General features: G+C 42.2%; 1 protein-coding gene across 1 annotated transcript; it reads right to left on the bottom strand.

Moving 5' to 3' along the window:
- Positions 1-2475: 2475 nt before the first annotated feature.
- LOC135479870 (NHL repeat-containing protein 2-like) lies at positions 2476-17938 on the bottom strand. Its single transcript, XM_064759775.1, has 9 exons — positions 17929-17938; positions 16259-16854; positions 9034-9168; positions 8168-8300; positions 6180-6273; positions 5521-5752; positions 4619-4744; positions 2919-3128; positions 2476-2700 (listed from the first exon to the last, which is right to left on the bottom strand). The coding sequence occupies exons 1-9, from the start codon at positions 17936-17938 to the stop codon at positions 2476-2478; spliced, it is 1761 nt and encodes a 586-aa protein (XP_064615845.1).
- Between the last annotated feature and the right edge of the window lie 2416 nt (positions 17939-20354).

The raw sequence follows: 20354 nt of genomic DNA, 5'->3' as shown, positions 1-20354 counted from the left end.
GTGTTCAAGTCCAGCTCATGCTGGCTTCCTTTCCACCTGTATGTGGGAAGGTTTCTCAGCAACCTGTGGATGGTCGTGGGTTTCCCTGGGCTTTTGCCTGGTTTCCACCCATCTCAATGCTGGTCGACATCGTATACATGAAATATTCTTGTGTATGGCGCAAAAAACCAATCAAAAACATAAATAAATAACTCTTTCATGTACATCTGATTTAACCTCCAAACTCCACCAAAGTCTTCAAGACCAATGCCCAATGAACACATGTACATGTCTGTGGTGTGGCATGTATTCTACATAGGCTATATACTGTAGCAGAGTCCAATGCCTTAATGAACACATGTACATGTCCGTTGTGTGGCATGTATTCTACATAGGCTATATACTGTAGCAGAGTCCAATGCCTTAATGAACACATGTACATGTCTGTGTGTGGCATGTATTCTACATAGGCTATATACTGTAGCAGAGTCCAATACCTTAATGAACACATGTACATGTCTGTGTGTGGCATGCATTCTACATAAGCTATATCCTGTAGCAGAGTCCAATGCCTTAATGAACACATGTACATGTCCGTGTGTGACATCTATTCTACATAGGCTATATACTGTAGCAGAGTCCAATGCCTTAATGAACACATGTACATGTCTGTGTGTGGCATGTATTCTCATAAGCTATATCCTGTAGCAGAGTCCAATGCCTTCATGAACACATGTACATGTCTGTGTGTGGCATGTATTTTACATAGGCTATATACAGTAGCAGAGTCCAATGCCTTAATGAACACATGTACATGTCTGTGTGTGGCATGTATTCTACATAGGCTATATACTGTAGCAGTAGTCCAATGCCTTAATGAACACATGTACATGTTCCGTGTGTGACATGTATTCTACATAGGCTATATTCTGTAGCAGAGTCCAATGCCTTAATGAACACATGTACATGTCCTGTGTGTGGCATGTATTTTACATAGGCTATATACTGTAGCAGAGTCCAATGCTTTAATGAATACATGTACATGTCTGTGTGTGGCATGTATTCTACATAAGCTATATCCTGTAGCAGAGTCCAATGCCTTCATGAACACATGTACATGTCTGTGTGTGGCATGTATTCTACATAAGCTATATCCTGTAGCAGAGTCCAATGCCTTCATGAACACATGTACATGTCTGTGTGTGGCATGTATTTTACATAGGCTATATACTGTAGCAGAGTCCAATGCCTTAATGAACACATGTACATGTCTGTGTGTGGCATGTATTTTACATAGGCTATATACTGTAGCAGAGTCCAATGCCTTAATGAACACATGTACATGTCCGTGTGTGACATGCATTCTACATAGGCTATATACTGTAGCAGAGTCCAATGCCCAATGAACACATGTACATGTCTGTGTGTGGCATTTATTCTACATAGGCTATATACTGTAGCAGAGTAAAAAAGCTGGTCAAATGTGATGTATGCACAGGAAAGGCTTCTGAACATTTTTGAATACAAATAGGGGTTATTTAATTTGAATGGTGTTTTACGCTCTACTTGAGAAAAATTCACTCATATGACGGGGGACGGCATCATGGCGTGTGGAAATCAGACAAAACCCGGGAAAAACCCACAGCTAAAATCCACAGGTTGCTACTAGACCTTTCCACATACACTATGCCTATTATGACAGTACACTTCAACATTTAACCTAACATCAATACAACACCACTCTGCCTACATGCCAAAAGGCAAATCACACCGTTTCCCTGAAGCCCACACAACTCATTTTACCCCAGGTATTGCAACACACTATACCTTTTTTGTCTGGTTACAAAGTGTCACTACAGGCGACACAAGTCATTTTACCCCAGGTATTGCAACATGCTATACCTCTCTTGTCTGGTTACAAAGTGTCACTACAGGCGACAAAAGTCATTTTACCCCAGGTATTGCAACACGCTATACCTTTTTTGTCTGGTTACAAAGTGTCACTACAGGCGACACAAGTCATTTTACCCCAGGTATTGCAACACGCTATACCTTTTTTGTCTGGTTACAAAGTGTCACTACAGGCGACACATGTCATTTTACCCCAGGTATTGCAACAAGCTATACCTTTTTTGTCAGGTTACAAAGTGTCACTACGGGCGACACAAGTCATTTTACCCCAGGTATTGCAACACACTATACCTTTTTTGTCTGGTTACAAAGTGTCACTACAGGCGACACAAGTCATTTTACCCCAGGTATTGCAACACACTATACCTTTTTTGTCTGGTTACAAAGTGTCACTACAGGCGACACAAGTCATTTTACCCCAGGTATTGCAACACACTATACCTTTTTTTGTCTGGTTACAAAGTGTCACTACAGGTGACTGTATCTTAAAAAGAATAATATTCCAAAAAATTTTCACGGAAAAGCAGACATCAGGTATCATTAGCCCATTAAACACAATACATGTAACAATACAACTGTGGGCTCTCACAGGTCAGACTTACCCTCTACCCACACTTGCCACTGGCTAGGTGCCCCCTCTGTCAGGTGTATGCCTGGTTTCCAGTCTACCTGTACCTTGAACATTACCTTCCCACCTGGGGCTAGACACACAGGCGTGGTTTCCGTAACTGGGATGGACTTTCTTGTGAGACGTTTAAACACCACATCTGAGGTTTTGTCTGGTCCCACAGAAGGGAAGATGATAGGAAACTGAAAATACATGGCATGAAAAACTCATAATCCACTGAACTGCCTGTCTATTCAAAGGACTACAGAGACTGATTGTTGAATATTGTTTAAAAATCCATATTTTTTAGGGTTCTATTGAAAAAACAAATCACTCATTTTTATTCAGAAAAAAAAAATTGAGAGATTATTTTAACAGGAGAATTATTTGTGAACATAGTTTCCCTTCTGATAATACCTACAGGCCTCATGACATCTGTCTTCACATTAACTGTTTTAATACAGTGGTTGTTGGTGTCTGCTATGTACAGAATCCCTTTGGCTCTATCTACGCACAACCCTCCAGGTTCATTCAGAGTGACCTCCCTTAGATGCCCATCGACTGAGTTGCCTGCTGTACCACTGCCCACGTAGGACGTGCACTGTTTCGTGGCAACGTCAATCTTTTTTATCTGTAACGGAAAGCAAACACATGTATTTGTATCTTTGTCCTTTCACATAATGACACCACTTGTGTGTGTGTATGTGGGAGTCAACTGAAAAGATGCCTCAGAGAACACAAACTATACTTTATTATAAGTATTACTTACTTTTTAAAAGGATTCCAGGCACTTTTCCACAAAACTATTTTTGTAAGCACTTTGAGACCATTACACTGTATGTATACAGGGATATGAATTGGCTTCACTGCATGTCCCTTGCAATACAAATCATATTTACCTGCAGTACCTCTCTCTCAGGAAATGAAATATTTATTCTCTATACTGAAGAATGGGTTTGGTACCCGTACCAAAGGTTTGGTACCCGTACCAAAGGTTTGGTACACGTATCAAAGGTTTGATACTCGTATCAAGTGTTTGGTACACGTACCAAAGGTTTGGTACACGTATCAAGTGTTTGGTACCCGTACCAAAGGTTTGGTACACGTATCAATTGTTTGGTACACGTAGCAAAGGTTTGGTACACGTAACAAAGGTTTGGTACATGTGTCACGTGTTTGGTACACGTATCAAGTGTTTGGTACACATAACAAGGGTTTGGTGCACGTATCAAAGGTTTGGTACACGTATCAAGTACACAGAGGATATTGCGCAGAGAAGATTGAATACCATAAATACGATCAAATGACAGGTGGAAATGATAGCCTGCGGAGCATCAAGTGGGTTATCATTTCTACCTTTCACAGAACAACATTGTATAACCTTCATGTGCAATATTCTATTTATTGTTTATATCCTGACATTTTCTCTATGTGTGTATATATGCGTATCTGTTTATTTGTTGCATTCATGAAAAAAAAAAATAAGCAATGTGCCATCTTCGGTGTATTTTTGATTCTATTCATACCTGCTGCAATTTTGTTCACGTCTGCGCTCACAAAACCTTTTTACAGTTTTAAACGCTGTCTGTGAATAATTATACATTCTACAAAGGTTCTTAATGCTAATTCAATATAGGTATTTACGTAAATAATGTGCATGAAGAATTTCTACCTCTTTTTTTGGCGAACTAAATATTGCGCGAAAATGCACAACCTTGTGATGCGGTCCACGAAGATTTCATAATGACTGCATGAAGTGGCACAATGAATGTAGCACACGGGATGTACAAAAGTAGTTTCCAGTAAGATCACCTGTGGGTCATGGGTCAAGGGCTCCAGCAGCGTAATAGCAAAATGTAATAACAAAAGTTATAGTTCCACATGACACAACCTCATGAGCTAAATGTCCCTTGTCACGGTCATAGCAATCAACAATCAAAAGTAACAATACAACAAGGAAAGAACTGAGAGAACTGATTAAAAGAATTAACAAAGCTACATGTATGTGACTACACATAAGTGATTATCACTACATCACTGCTACTAAATATAACATACATGATTCAACATAAACACAAGTCAACTATAGAACAGGAGACATCCCACTCCCCGTCAATTTACCTTGTGGTTGTAAGAGTCAGCCACAGCCAAAACACAGGGGTCATGGGACAGCACAGTGACTCCAAGGGGGTGCTGTAAGCGGGCATCATAACCCTTCCCATCCTGGTCCCCATAAGCAAACAGGTTCTGTGGAAATCAAACAGCACAATTATTACCTGTATTAATAATCACACAAAGGCAGGTATATGTAACTGCTGTGGCAACATACAAACTAGTAGAAATGTGTTAATAGGTCTCTCAAATTGCAGACTGGATTTATTGCAAGTGCCCCACATGACCCACAATTTGTATTTTCAATGGATAAAAATACAAAACAAGTATCAGTATAGCAGACTATCCCATAATACCATGCACATCAAGGTGTTATTGTCTGCAAATTGATCCAAGAGGAAAGTATTCTTGCTTATATGTCAAATCTTTATTTCCAAACAGTGCATTATCAAATAAATGAAGACAATTATGAATAGTTCTAGTGTGCTTTTTGCTATATATAATTCTAATGTGCTACACTCAGCATGCGCCAAGGTCAAATTTCTGCTGTAACTGAGTCGTCCAGACTTATCTCCCCTTACTGATGCCTGATTTTCCCACAGGTCAGATCACACTCATTTACAAATTCACCACTAACACATTAAATCAATGGTAAATAGTACACAATAACCGCCAAACCATTTTGACAGACTTTTTTCATATCTCTTTAATTTCACTGCACTACTACCACCAATTAGATGTTAAAATTCAGGACTATTGACCCATCACAATACATGATCTATAAATAATGACAGCCCAAAAGATCACTTTTTATACACACAAAAAAACATATTTCACGCATATGTCATGTTAAGTCTGGAGCTACCTGATACACATTCTGAAAAAAAAAAAAAAAAAAAAAAAACATTTACTTTCGGATCCCGCTCTCCACCAACCAGGGCCTTCACTGCTCCATCTCTCAAAGACATGCTCCTAATGCTGGAACTCTCCGCGTCTGCCAGGAACAGCAATGGATGATCCTGATGTGTGGAGAGTGTCAGGCCAGACGGCTGGGCAAATGAGGCTTTCTCCGGGTAACTGTTGTTGCGGTTCTCCTCATTCCCACTACCCCCCAGGCGCACACAGGTGCCAGCATTGTACACTCTGTAAGAGTGAGTGAAACAAGATGTGAACATTTGTTGTCAGAGCTGAGCCACAACTCCTGTCCACCATCGTGGTTTGAGCATGGCAAGCAATGTTTTCTTATTTCATATAAATACTGGCTAGGTACACTTGATTTCACATCCACACATTCTACCATACATGCATTATTCAAAATAAGTGATAAATAACATAGCACAGTCACATCAATCTGCAGGGTGCTAAGTAACTGTATACTCACGCACAAAGTTCTCTTTCCCTCAAACAATGCTGATGGCATTCCAGTGTCTCCATATAATGTCAATGTCCTCTGTATAGAATTACAATGCACATGTATAAAAAGGACCACAAAACCATCACTAGATAAATACCGCGACTTTGAGCAATTCGTCTTAAACGTGCTGACAAGACGCTGGTGCCGTGCACATACCTGCCTTTCAGCCATTTGCCGTCCTTGAGGAAGAGCCCCCAGATCTGGTGAGAACCCGCCATGGCTATCAACAACAGATCCTTTTCACTGGAACCTACAGAGTGCAAACAAAAATCTCATCACCAAGGTTCCCCAAACTGAGGAAACACAACTTTCTGGAGCATTTTCAGGCCGAGAGATATTAGTACTGTGGGAACTTTTTGTGCGCTTTTTGTTTTATTGCAGATTTATCTGGGCATTTCTCACTTTTCTCAAGCCTACAGGACTTTCATGGGCACACAAATGTTCCGGCCACATGTTCTGTTATCCAACATACTACAATCTCCCCATTATCCTGCTCCATAGTTGTTGATTTCTCCATACCTGCCTGTTTTAACTTTCACCTTCTCATCTGCATAATACTGCTACAGGTAAGTGAAATATGAGGATTTGAACCTTGAACCTTCAGAGAACAATTTTAAACCTGTCACAGCTAAAGGTCACCATATTACTTCTTGACTGCGAAAACGGCTCTTACACTAAGACAAATATCTAAGACCATTAATGTGTGTGTGTGGAACTGTAAATAAATAAATAAATAAATATATATATATATATATATATATATATATATATATATATATATATATTGGTAAATTCTAAAATCACTGGGATTGTGCGTGTGAGGGTGGGATAGTCGTTCGCTTGCTAGCACAGCACAAAGACTCAGAATAAATAAATAAAGCTAATATGCAGGGAGGTAATTCATTCATTCACAGCCAAGCATTTATGTTCATGCCCCCCCCTCCCCCTTACACAATAGAGTTTTACTACACAGGATTTAAAATTACTAATACCTCAGATGTTGTTTTCCAGTCTGATGGAAAAACAATTCGAGCCAGCACCACTGTGCATTGCTCTTTAAACCTTTCTAGCTGATCAATGCCAATGAAGAACACTTAACAAATATATACACACTTGCTCTTAATAAAAACATAATCATCTCCTTAACACAGAGTATCAACAATGTAAGAGAGCATCAACAATGTACATGTCCATGTAACACAGCATCAACAATGTAAAAGAGCATAAACAACGAACATGTAACAGAGCATCAACAATGAACATGTAACAGAGCATCAGCAATGAACACGTAACAGAGCATCAACAATGTAAAAGAGCATAAACAACGAACATGTAACAGAGCATCAACAATGAACATGTAACAGGGCATCAGCAATGAACACGTAAGAGAGCATCAACAATGTAAGAGAGCATCAACAATGTAAGAGAGCATCAACAATGTACACATAACAGAGCATCAACAATGTAAGAGAGCATCAACAATGTAACATCCCCCTCATGCTATCCAGATCTGGGTCCGGTAACAGTCTGAGGATGGTACTGGGTTTCCTTAGGCTCTGTTGAGCTTCCATTCACCACAATGCTGGTTGCCGTCGTATAAATGAAATATTCTTGAGTACAGTGTAAAACACCAATAAATAAATAAATATTGTGCTTTACATATACATGTGTGGAAAACCTGAGTTGAATAGATGCAGTACATTGTATCACTGGAACATTATGGAACATTGCTTTCACTATTCACTGGACGATAATGCTTACTCTCGAGGTAGGGCAACAGCTACACCTGTACTTTGTGTGGGCAAGCTTGAGTATAACGTTAAACACCAACCGGTGGGCATTGCATGTACCTTACTAGCACAGTTGAGAACTCAGCATGGATTACAGGAACATAAAAGTGACCATATGAGGACAAATTTTCTGATTACTTTATTTGCCCTTAAAATTTGTCAGAAAAACTGCATTCTTAGAGGTCAGAAAATATTACTCCTGGGGTCAAATTTGCATTTTTACAGAAGAATATCAGTCTCCTTTCCAAAAGAAAATCTTCAAAACACCTTACAAAGGTGAATAAACTGCTCAATATCAGGCAGAATGAGTAACTTCATCATAGACCAAACTGCAGGTGAAATGGTATACACTACCCAGTGATGAGCCCAGTACAACATCCCATGGAGAGGAGATGGCTTGTTCCACCCCAAGCTGTCCCCCTTGCTTGTCCTCTCCCATTTCTCCTGTCCCAGCAACAGTGACCACTGTCTTCTCCTTAAGGTCTATCTGTGGAAAGAATAGCCGAATGATTGAGGCTTATACGGCTGCACTGGAAATACTTCATGGCGAAAACATTCAGTTTCAGCACAATAATGTATCATATCTGGGTCTGTTTACCGCAAATGTCTCACATCACAACATCCCAAATAGTAGTGTAGCTACATAACAATCCCTTATTTACTTGATTGGTGTCACACAACGTACTCAAAAATATTTTTGATGTATACAATGGTGCCTAGAATTATGGTGGGAGAAAACAGAGCACTGCTCATGGGAACCCACAACCATCGGCAGGTTGCTGGCATATTTATAAGTATTCTTTCCTTTTACTTTCAATAAAGTAGGGCATAATCTACTCATGCTCCAGAGGACGATATTTGGCCCCATTCGCAATGCTCTTCTTCCAAATTTGCTGCCCAAATGTCCCAATTGGGAGCTGATTTCATAAAATATACACTTTTCAGATATGCACACCTCTCTTTCATTGATTAAACAGTGGGGATAAGATGTAATGTGAGAACTGAAAGATTCCATGTTTGATTTTGGGTCATTTTAAATATGCACTCACAAATTATTATTCAAGGTACATGATCTAGGTTAAGCACCAGTTAACTGTAATGTAGGCAGTACTTAAAACTTTGAGCAGTCCATTTTTTCCCAAAATAGGCTGTTTTGCATTAAACTTTTCCCACTAAAACTGTAAGACAACATGATAAAGGTGAACAAACTGTGATGATACCTTTCTAATGGCATGGTTATCAGTGTCAGCCACATATATCACATCGTCATGGTAACAGACACCTTGTGGAGAGTTGAACAATGCCTCTGTGAATGACCCATTCTCAAGTCCAGCCTTACCATTTCCGACAGTGTGCTGCAAAACAGGACAGGATGAATTGTAATGATGCATATTTAAAAATCTGTTCGATTAGGGTTTAATATTGCACTTGGGAATTTTGGGCTAATGTGATAATGAAGGTTGTCAATGCTTATGGGTGGTGGAAAAATGATTGCTGGTGGGAAAATGATGGATGGCGGACAAATAATTGGCAGTGGGAAAAATGACTGGCAGTGGGAAAATGATGGGTGGTGGAAAAATGTTTGGCAGCAGGAAAATGATGGGTGGTGGGAAAACGATTTGCAGCAGAAAAATGATGGGTGGTGGAAAAATGATGGATGGTGCAAAAATGATTGGCAGCAGGACAATGATGGGTGGTGGAAAGTGACTGGCAACAGGACAATGATGGGTGGTGGAAAGTGATTGGCAGCAGTACAATGATGGGTGGTGGAAAGTGATTGGCAGCAGGACAATGAAGGGTGGTGGAAAGTGACTGGCAACAGGACAATGATGGGTGGTGGAAAGTGATTGGCAGCAGGACAATGATGGGTGGTGGAAAGTGATTGGCAGCAGTACAATGATGGGTGATGGAAAGTGATTGGCAGCAGTACAATGATGGGTGGTGGAAAGTGATTGGCAGCAGTACAATGATGGGTGGAAAGTGATTGGCAGCAGTACAATGATGGGTGGTGGAAAGTGATTGGCAGCAGTACAATGATGGGTGGTGGAAAGTGATTGGCAGCAGGACAATGATGGGTGGTGAAAAGTGATTGGCAGCAGTACAATGATGGGTGGTGGAAAGTGACTGGCAACAGGACAATGATGGGTGGTGGAAAGTGATTGGCAGCAGTACAATGATGGGTGATGGAAAGTGATTGGCAGCAGGACAATGATGGGTGGTGAAAAGTGATTGGCAGCAGTACAATGATGGGTGGTGGAAAGTGACTGGCAACAGGACAATGATGGGTGGTGGAAAGTGATTGGCAGCAGTACAATGATGGGTGATGGAAAGTGATTGGCAGCAGGACAATGATGGGTGGTGGAAAGTGATTGGCAGCAGTACAATGATGGGTGGTGGAAAGTGATTGGCAGCAGTACAATGATGGGTGGTGAAAAGTGACTGGCAACAGGACAATGATGGGTGGTGGAAAGTGATTGGCAGCAGTACAATGATGGGTGGTGGAAAGTGATTGGCAGCAGGACAATGATAAGTGGTGGAAAGTGATTGGCAGCAGTACAATGATGGGTGGTGGAAAGTGATTGGCAGCAGTACAATGATGGGTGGTGGAAAGTGATTGGCAGCAGTACAATGATGGGTGGTGAAAAGTGACTGGCAACAGGACAATGATGGGTGGTGGAAAGTGATTGGCAGCAGTACAATGATGGGTGGTGGAAAGTGATTGGCAGCAGGACAATGATAAGTGGTGGAAAGTGATTGGCAGCAGTACAATGATGGGTGGTGGAAAGTGATTGGCAGCAGTACAATGATGGGTGGTGGAAAGTGATTGGCAGCAGAACAATGATGGGTGGTGGAAAGTGATTGGCAGCAGTACAATGATGGGTGGTGGAAAGTGATTGGCAGCAGTACAATGATGGGTGGTGGAAAGTGATTGGCAGCAGGACAATGATGGGTGGTGGAAAGTGATTGGCAGCAGTACAATGATGGGTGGTGGAAAGTGATTGGCAGCAGGACAATGATGGGTGATGGAAAGTGATTGGCAGCAGGACAATGATGGGTGGTGGAAAGTGATTGGCAGCAGGACAATGATGGGTGGTGGAAAGTGATTGGCAGCAGTACAATGATGGGTGGTGGAAAGTGATTGGCAGCAGTACAATGATGGGTGGAAAGTGATTGGCAGCAGTACAATGATGGGTGGTGGAAAGTGATTGGCAGCAGTACAATGATGGGTGGTGGAAAGTGATTGGCAGCAGTACAATGATGGGTGGTGGAAAGTGATTGGCAGCAGGACAATGAAGGGTGGTGGAAAGTGATTGGCAGCAGGACAATGATGGGTGATGGATAGTGATTGGCAGCAGGACAATGATGGGTGGAGGAAAGTGATTGGCAGCAGGGCAATGATGGGTGGTGGAAAGTGATTGGCAGCAGTACAATGATGGGTGGTGGAAAGTGATTGGCAGCAGGACAATGATGGGTGGTGGAAAGTGATTGGCAGCAGTACAATGATGGGTGGTGGAAAGTGATTGGCAGCAGGACAATGATGGGTGGTGGAAAGTGATTGGCAGCAGGACAATGATAAGTGGTGGAAAGTGATTGGCAGCAATACAATGATGGGTGGTGGAAAGTGATTGGCAGCAGTACAATGATGGGTGGTGGAAAGTGATTGGCAGCAGTACAATGATGGGTGGTGGAAAGTGATTGGCAGCAGTACAGTGATGGGTGACGGAAAGTGATTGGCAGCAGGACAATGATGGGTGGTGGAAAGTGATTGGCAGCAGGACAATGATGGGTGGTGGAAAGTGATTGGCAGCAGTACAATGATGGGTGGTGGAAAGTGATTGGCAGCAGGACAATGATGGGTGGTGGAAAGTGATAGGCAGCAGGACAATGATGGGTGGTGGAAAGTGATTGGCAGCAGGACATTGATGGGTGGTGGAAAGTGATTGGCAGCAGGACAATGATGGGTGATGGAAAGTGATTGGCAGCAGTACAATGATGGATAGTGCAAAAATGATTGGCAGCAGGACAATGATGGGTGGTGGAAAGTGATTGGCAGCAGAACAATGATGGGTGGTGGAAAAATGTTTGGCAGTAAGAAAATGATGGGTGGTGGAAAAATGATTGGCAGCAGAAAATGATGGGTGGTGGAAAAATAATGGATGGTGCAAAAATGATTGGCAGCAGAACAATGATAGGTGGTGGAAAGTGACTGGCAACAGGACAATGATGGGTGGTGGAAAATGATTGGCAGCAGGAAAATGATGGGTGGTGGGAAAACGATTTGCAGCAGAAAAATGATAGGTGGTGGAAAAATGATTGGCAATGGATTAAAAAAATTAAAAGATGAAAATGAACCACCCAGCATGGGTGCTGACATTGTTCACCTCAGGTTAGCATAGACCACAAATGAGGGGTGTGACTAAGCACATGTCCATGTAGATGCTGACAGTGTACACCTGAGGATAGCATAGACCACAAATAAGGGGTGTGACTAAGCACATGTCCATGTAGAGGCTGACAGTGTACACCTGAGGATAGCATAGACCACAAATGAGGGGTGTGACTAAGCACATGTCCATGTAGATGCTGACAGTGTACAACTGAGGATAGCATAGACCACAAATGAGGGGTGTGACTAAGCACATGTCCATGTAGATGCTGACAGTGTACACCTGAGGATAGCATAGACCACAAATTAGGGGTGTGACTAAGCACATGTCCATGTAGATGTTACAGTGTACACCTTAGGATAGCACAGACCACAAATGAGGGGTGTGACTAAGCACATGTCCATGTAGATGCTGACCTTGTACAACTGAGGATAGCATAGACCACAAATGAGGGGTGTGACTAAGCACACGTCCATGTAGATGCTGACCCTGTACAACTGAGGATAGCATAGACCACAAATGAGGGGTGTGACTAAGCACATGTCCATGTAGATGCTGACCCTGAACAACTGAAGATAGCATAGACCACAAATGAGGGGTGTGACTAAGCACATGTCCATGTAGATGTTACAGTGTACAACTGAGGATAGCTTAGACCACAAATGAGGGGTGTGACTAAGCACATGTCCATGTAGATGCTGACCCTGTACAACTGAGGATAGCATAGACCACAAATGAGGGGTGTGACTAAGCACATGTCCATGTAGATGCTGACCCTGTACACCTGAGGATAGCACAGACCACAAATGAGGGGTTTGTCTAAGCACATGTCCATGTAGAGGCTGACAGTGTACACCTGAGGATAGCATAGGCCACAAATGAGGGGTGTGACTAAGCACATGTCCATGTAGATGCTGACAGTGTACACCTGAGGATAGCTTAGACCACAAATGAGGGGTGTGACTAAGCACATGTCCATGTAGATGCTGACAGTGTACAACTGAGGATAGCATAGACCACAAATGAGGGGTGTGACTAAGCACATGTCCATGTAGATGCTGACCCTGTACAACTGAAGACAGCACAGACCACAAATGAGGGGTGTGTCTAATGTAGAGGCTGACAGTGTACAACTGAGGATAACTTAGGCCACATATGAGGGTGTGACTAAGCACACATCCATGTAGATGCTGACCCTGTACATCTGAGGATAGCACAGACCACAAATGAGGGGTGTGACAAAGCACATGTCCATGTAGATGCTGACAACGTACACCTGATGATAGCATAGACCACAAATGAGGGGTGTGACTAAGCACACATCCATGTAGATGCTGACAGTGTACACCTGAGGATAGCATAGACCACAAATGAGGGGTGTGTCTAATGTAGAGGCTGACAGTGTACAACTGAGGATAGCTTAGGCCACATATGAGGGTGTGACTAAGCACACATCCATGTAGATGCTGACAGTATACACCTCAGGATAGCATAGACCACAAATGAGGGGTGTGACTAAGCACACGTCCATGTAGATGTTGACAGTGTACACCTGAGGATAGCATAGACCACAAATGAGGGGTGTGACTAAGCACACGTCCATGTAGATGCTGACCCTGTACACCTGAGGATAGCATAGACCACAAATGATGGGTGTGACTAAGCACATGTCCATGTAGATGCTGACAGTGTACACCTGAGGATAGCATAGACCACAAATGAGGGGTGTGACTAAGCACATGTCCATGTAGATCCAGACAGTGTACACCTGATGATAGCATAGACCACAAATGAGGGGTGTGACTAATCACATGTCCATGTAGATGCTGACAGTGTACACCTGAGGATAGCATAGACCACAAATGAGGGGTGTGACTAAGCACATGTCCATGTAGATGCTGACAGTGTACAACTGAGGATAGCATAGACCACAAATGAGGGGTGTGACTAAGCACATGTCCATGTAGATGCTGACCTTGTACAACTGAGGATAGCATAGACCACAAATGAGGGGTGTGACAAAGCACATGTCCATGTAGATGCTGACCCTGTACACCTGAGGATAGCTTAAACCACAAATTAGGGGTGTGACTAAGCACATGTCCATGTAGATGCTGACAGTGTACACCTGAGGATAGCATAGACCACAAATTAGGGTTGTGACTAAGCACATGTCCATGTAGATGCTGACTCTGTACAACTGAGGATAGCATAGACCACAAATTAGGGGTGTGGACTAAGCACATGTCCATGTAGATGCTGACAGTGTACACCTGAGGATAGCATAGACCACAAATTAGGGGTGTGACTAAGCACATGTCCATGTAGATGCTGACAGTGTACAACTGAGGATAGCATAGACCACAAATGAGGGGTGTGACTAAGCACACGTCTATGTAGATGCTGACCCAGTACAACTGAGGATAGCATAGACCACAAATGAGGGGTGTGACTAAGCACATGTCCATGTAGATGCTGACAGTGTACACCTCAGGATAGCATAGACCACAAATGAGGGGTGTGACTAAGCACATGTCCATGTAGATGCTGACAGTGTACACCTGATGATAGCATAGATCACAAATGAGGGGTGTGACTAAGCACACGTCCATGTAGATGCTGACCCTGTACAACTGAGGATAGCATAGACCACAAATGAGGGGTGTGACTAAGCACACGTCCATGTAGATGCTGACCCTGTACAACTGAAGATAGCACAGACCACAAATGAGGGGTGTGACTAAGCACATGTTCATGTAGATGCTGACCCTGTACACCTGAGGATAGCATAGACCACAAATGAGGGGTGTGACTAAGCACACGTCCATGTAGATGCTGACAGTGTACAACTGAGGATAGCTTAGGCCACAAATGAGGGGTGTGACTAAGCACACGTCAATGTAGATGCTGACCCTGTACACCTGAGGATAGCTTAGACCACAAATGAGGGGTGTGACTAAGCACATGTCCATGTAGATGCTGACCCTGTACACCTGAGGATAGCTTAAGCCACAAATGAGGGGTGTGACTAAGCACATGTCCATGTAGATGCTGACCCTGTACATCTGAGGATAGCATAGACCACAAATGAGGGGTATGACTAAGCACACGTCCATGTAGATGCTGACCCTGTACAACTGAATATAGCACAGACCACAAATGAGGGGTGTGTCTAATGTAGAGGCTGACAGTGTACAACTGAGGATAACTTAGGCCACATCTGAGGGTGTGACTAAGCACACATCCATGTAGATGCTGACCCTGTACACCTGAGGATAGCTTAGACCACAAATGATGGGTGTGACTAAGCACACGTCCATGTAGATGCTGACCCTGTACAACTGAGGATAGCATAGACCACAAATGAGGGGTGTGTCTAATGTAGAGGCTGACAGTGTACAACTGAGGATAAACTTAGGCCACATATGAGGGGTGTGACTAAGCACACATCCATGTAGAGGCTGACCCTGTACACCTGAGGATAGCTTAGACCACAATATGATGGGTATGACTAAGCACACGTCCATGTAGATGCTGACCCTGTACATCTGAGGATAGCATAGACCACAAATGAGGGGGTGTGACAAAGCACATGTCCATGTAGATGCTGACAGTGTACACCTGAGGATAGCTCAGACCGCAAATGATGGTGTGACTAAGCACACGTCCATGTAGATGTTGACCCTGTACAACTGAGGATGGCACAGACCACAAATGATGGGTGTGTCTAATGTAGAGGCTGACCCTGTACAAATAAAAGTTTTCTATAAAGGATTTAACAGGAGAATAATTCACAAATTTATCACACAAACACATTATCTACAGGTATTTCAGAAATTACAAAAGATGTTCACGTTCAAATTTGTGTTTAGACTGCAGAATAACTGATGACCGACTTTAAAAGCAGATACTATATATAACATCTTTTCTGTATAAGTTTTGTATCTCTATTGTAGTCTCTTGAAACAGCAAGTCTCCAAAACCAAACCATCCCTAGAGTTAAATCTGTGTCACTGAAAAAAAGAACGGAAAATGTTTGACCTCAAACATTTCCTACCTTTACAATTCCGTCAGGGCTGAGAACTAATACCCGATGATGTCCTGTGTCCGCCACAACCACAGTCTTTCCGTCATTGCTACAACAAACTTTGCCGGGAAAACTTAGTGGAGACTCAGAGAGATTCTCCCTTGCTGGTTTTAATGGGAGGCTTGACAGAGTTATTTCCCCCTTGTGTTCATAAAAGTCCACAGCAACAGTGACAAATTCTAAAAGTTTTTCTCTGTGGCCTTCACCAACAAAATTATAAAGGAGGTATCCACAGGGACTAACAAGAGTCAGCGTGGGCCAGCACTGGATCATTAATTCATTCCACATTTTAGCCTCACTATCATTCACCACTGCGTGAGATATGCCATAGCGAAGCACTGCACTAAGGATATTGGCAGAGACTTTCTCATTGGCAAACTTGGCTGAATGCACTCCGACAACAGCCACACCCTTCTCCATGGGAAATGCATGTTCCAGGGCCTCCAAATCAGGCAGAATGTGTATACAGTTAATGCAGCAGTATGTGAAAAAGTCCAGAATGATTAGCCCGCCTTTCAAGTCTTCATGAAAACACAAACTCCGCTCAGTGTTTATCCATTCAAGATCTGAAACACAGAAGGGGAAAAAAGAGCATACAACTTGCATTGCAACACAAACATGTAAATGTATCAGTACCACAGCTTACATTAATAAACATACTCTTGATACTGTAATTATTCAAGTTTTCTCATGTTTGCAGGGTGTTTATTTAAGGATATTCTGAAGGCATTATTCTGTGTGGACTTATAACATTATACTTTTTTTTGAAGCTCTGAAATTGGCTAATCCAACCAGTCCGTTTTGCTCCAAACTCAAATGTGAAAAGGTTGAGGAATTAGCCGCCTACTTTGAACAATCTTAGTATTTACATCATAAGTAATTGTGACATAATTACTTTCAAATCAGCCACCTACTTTTGAACTCTGATCTCCTTCTTCAATTCTAAATGAAAACCCTACCATTAAGAAAGGTGTTCAGCTTGCCTTTACCACAGCCAGGCAAGCACCTGAACCATTTTGACAGCTTATCTCTGACCAGCTTGGACTGAGATTGACTATTCAATACTTCACTCTCAAATCTCACCGTAGCCTGTGTATAAAATGTAAGGAACAGAATTCATTTGGCTGACATAGTCAATAGCTTGACCTGGGATTAAGATAGATGTTTCTTGAGATACAATAAGCCCGAAAAACTCCAGGGAAGGTCCTGGCCAATCTCTTTGTTATCAAACAAGTCTTACGCAAATAAAAGACCCAACATAAAAACCCGTCTTCCCCACCCACCGCACCACCATCATATGTCCACGGTCATTTTAGAACTAAAAGATTTATTACAGCCATGAAGGCTTCCACAGTATACGCTCCTGGGTACATGCCGCCATCTTCCTACTGCTCCACTATGAAGGACATGGCAGCAGTCGCAGTGGAGCGTTTACACCATGGAATCTATTCTAAATCGAAAAGGACATATGGTGGCGGTGTGGTTGTGGTGAGGAAAGCAGGTCTTTAGGTGGGTGTCTTTTATTTGCGCAAGACTTGTTCAATAACAAAAAGAATCGGTCTGGACCTTGTTGATAACGAAATTAACATTGTAAGAGACAAGACTCCAATGACACTTCACAAGTATTCGAAAGGAGTTACCACATGACATATTGTAGGCAGGCTGGACTAAGTCAATCAGTGTGTCATCACATTCGGTTGTTGGTCCTACTGTGTGTTAGATTCTGACGTAGCTATGTTAGTATACGTAATCACAGCGCCAATTCTGATGAAACACCGACACTTGGAGATAGGCCCTGGTTACTGCATTCGAGATCATGCACCTTTCTATGTGATTCTACGGTACTGAGACAAGATGCCTTCATAGATGAGCGGCATCAGCGCAGTCTAAATCTGTATCAGTGGTATAAAATCAAGCAACTACCTGCATCTGAATTAATCAAACACATCCAAAATAAAAACGAACCATTCACTCACGTATTAGTTAATGAATATTAAGATATTCAACATGGCGGCGCCCATGAAAGACGGCATGAACAGAGAGTCTGAAGAAGTTGTTGCGAATGCCAAGGTAAGCACTGGCATTTCTGTAGAGTTAAAGGCGAAGCAGGTCACCCCTCTTTGTGTGGCATGTATATCTTGTAATCTTATATATCATCTTATGCCTGGGTCATTCAGCGTCGAGAGTACAGTGAAGAACTCACGATAACTATTGTTGTATCCCTTGTGAATTATGTTATGCAAAATCAAGGTAGTAGGGTGGTAGCTAGTAAGATGGTAGGTGTGTAAATATATTTAAATTGTCATGGTTCAGCTCGAGCACGGACAGAGATGATAATACCCACGGACGCCTGTAAATAGTGCACTGCTCAAGAGTTCGGTAAGTTTAACTGTGCAGGGCTCAGTTGTTAAAATGTGTATCAGCTTATACTGGTATTCAGTCATACTTTATCTTTTAAGTTTTAGCCAAACTTAGCAGTATAACAGCAGCAGTTTTAGTTCATATTTAATATAATGTTACACATTTTTTTAAAGGTTAAGTGCAAAATTGAAGACTTGTCTTAAAGTTAAAGTTCATATCAAGTCTTAAACCACTTTTGAACAACTGTGCCCAGTTGTTTACATAAGGCGAAAGGGTCATCTCAGATCAGGTGACGTAATGCACGTGCCTCGCTTTCGACGTTGCTTTGGCAAAAAGTATTGCGCCTAAGTCTGTTGGAAATGTTATCTCAACGGAGACAACGGAGGTACACCTCTATTTTAGAATGTGGTCAATGTTTACCACTGGCCGAAATGTGGTTGGCCGAAATCGCCCCACTCATTTCCGGTATTATACCTACAGACATTTGGTCACATGAAACCCCGGCAAGATTTGCTGTGTCATACTTAGCAAATTCCGGAACCTGTACATTTAACTTAGCACACTTTTCCAGGTGAGCGACGATTCGTTTCTGACGCTGTGTTTGTGTCCATCATTGTGTCCATCAACTCTTCAAGATCGCTTTCAAACTCAGCGCACACTTCCTGCCAATCTGTCAACCCCGCCATTTTTTCAACCAAACTGAACGACAAGGTACGAGTCTCACTGCACTGTTACTCGTACAATATTACTCACCGTCACACATATTTTGCCTTATTTAGAGCGTTCCTATTTACGGTAGGCCTCTGATTGTACAAACAGTCAAAGGCCAATGCTTTCTTGACTTGGTCATCACAAACGTGTATTGTGTTATCAATAATAAAACAGTTTAAATCTTAATTTGTAGGCCTATATTAGCCAGAAATGTAATAAAGGCTTACGCCCCATGCCTACGTGGCCTATATGTATGTAGGTCTAGATTTCTGACGGATAATGCTGGAGCGTGTAGCAGTCTAAAGATCGAATCCACACGGCGTCAAAGTCCCTGCTGCCTGACATTTTACTGGTTCCCATTAGAACCATTGTCTCGACCGGCGGCAGGTAGACCTGTACGTATAGGGTAAACATGCATGACAGGGTTTATTAAAGCTAAAGAGCTATTTTCTCTTGAAAGATTTTTAAGTTAGTGCTTTGTTTCACACAATCCTAATCAGGCCTACATGTTTCTGCATTTGTCGAAATTTCTCAGAAAGCAAACAGAATTCTATAAAAAGATAACTTTTAATTTTAAAATCAATTTAAAGATTCTGTCAAAAGGGCCGAAACATTGTTTAGTCACTTTAGTTTTTTCAATCCCCTGACTGGTAGCGGGATGCAGCACAATTTTCCCGTTGTGCATATTTTCTTCACCGTCTCCATGAAGAAAAAGTACAGCTTAGTTAATTACCACTTTAATATGCATGTTCTCAATTTATCCCGGTTTAATTCCTATCATAATTTTAGTGAACAAAAAATCGGCTTAAAACACGGCACTGACCGTCTTAAAGACCAAAGCTTTCGGGCCCTAGGCCGTCCCTGGGCTCTCGCCAACGTGTTCATGGTTGAAATTGTACATAGTTTCACTGTTTCAGCACACGAAAATTATACGAGGCTCTCATAATTTTATTTAATAAAAATCGCTAATACTCGTCTATTTCAGCTCGCCTAC

The sequence above is a fragment of the Liolophura sinensis genome, chromosome 12, assembly GCF_032854445.1.
Source record: "Liolophura sinensis isolate JHLJ2023 chromosome 12, CUHK_Ljap_v2, whole genome shotgun sequence".
Taxonomy (NCBI): Eukaryota; Metazoa; Mollusca; class Polyplacophora; order Chitonida; family Chitonidae; genus Liolophura; species Liolophura sinensis.
The sequence above is the reverse complement of the archived record's forward strand: the minus strand, read 5'-3'. Positions and strand labels throughout refer to the sequence as shown.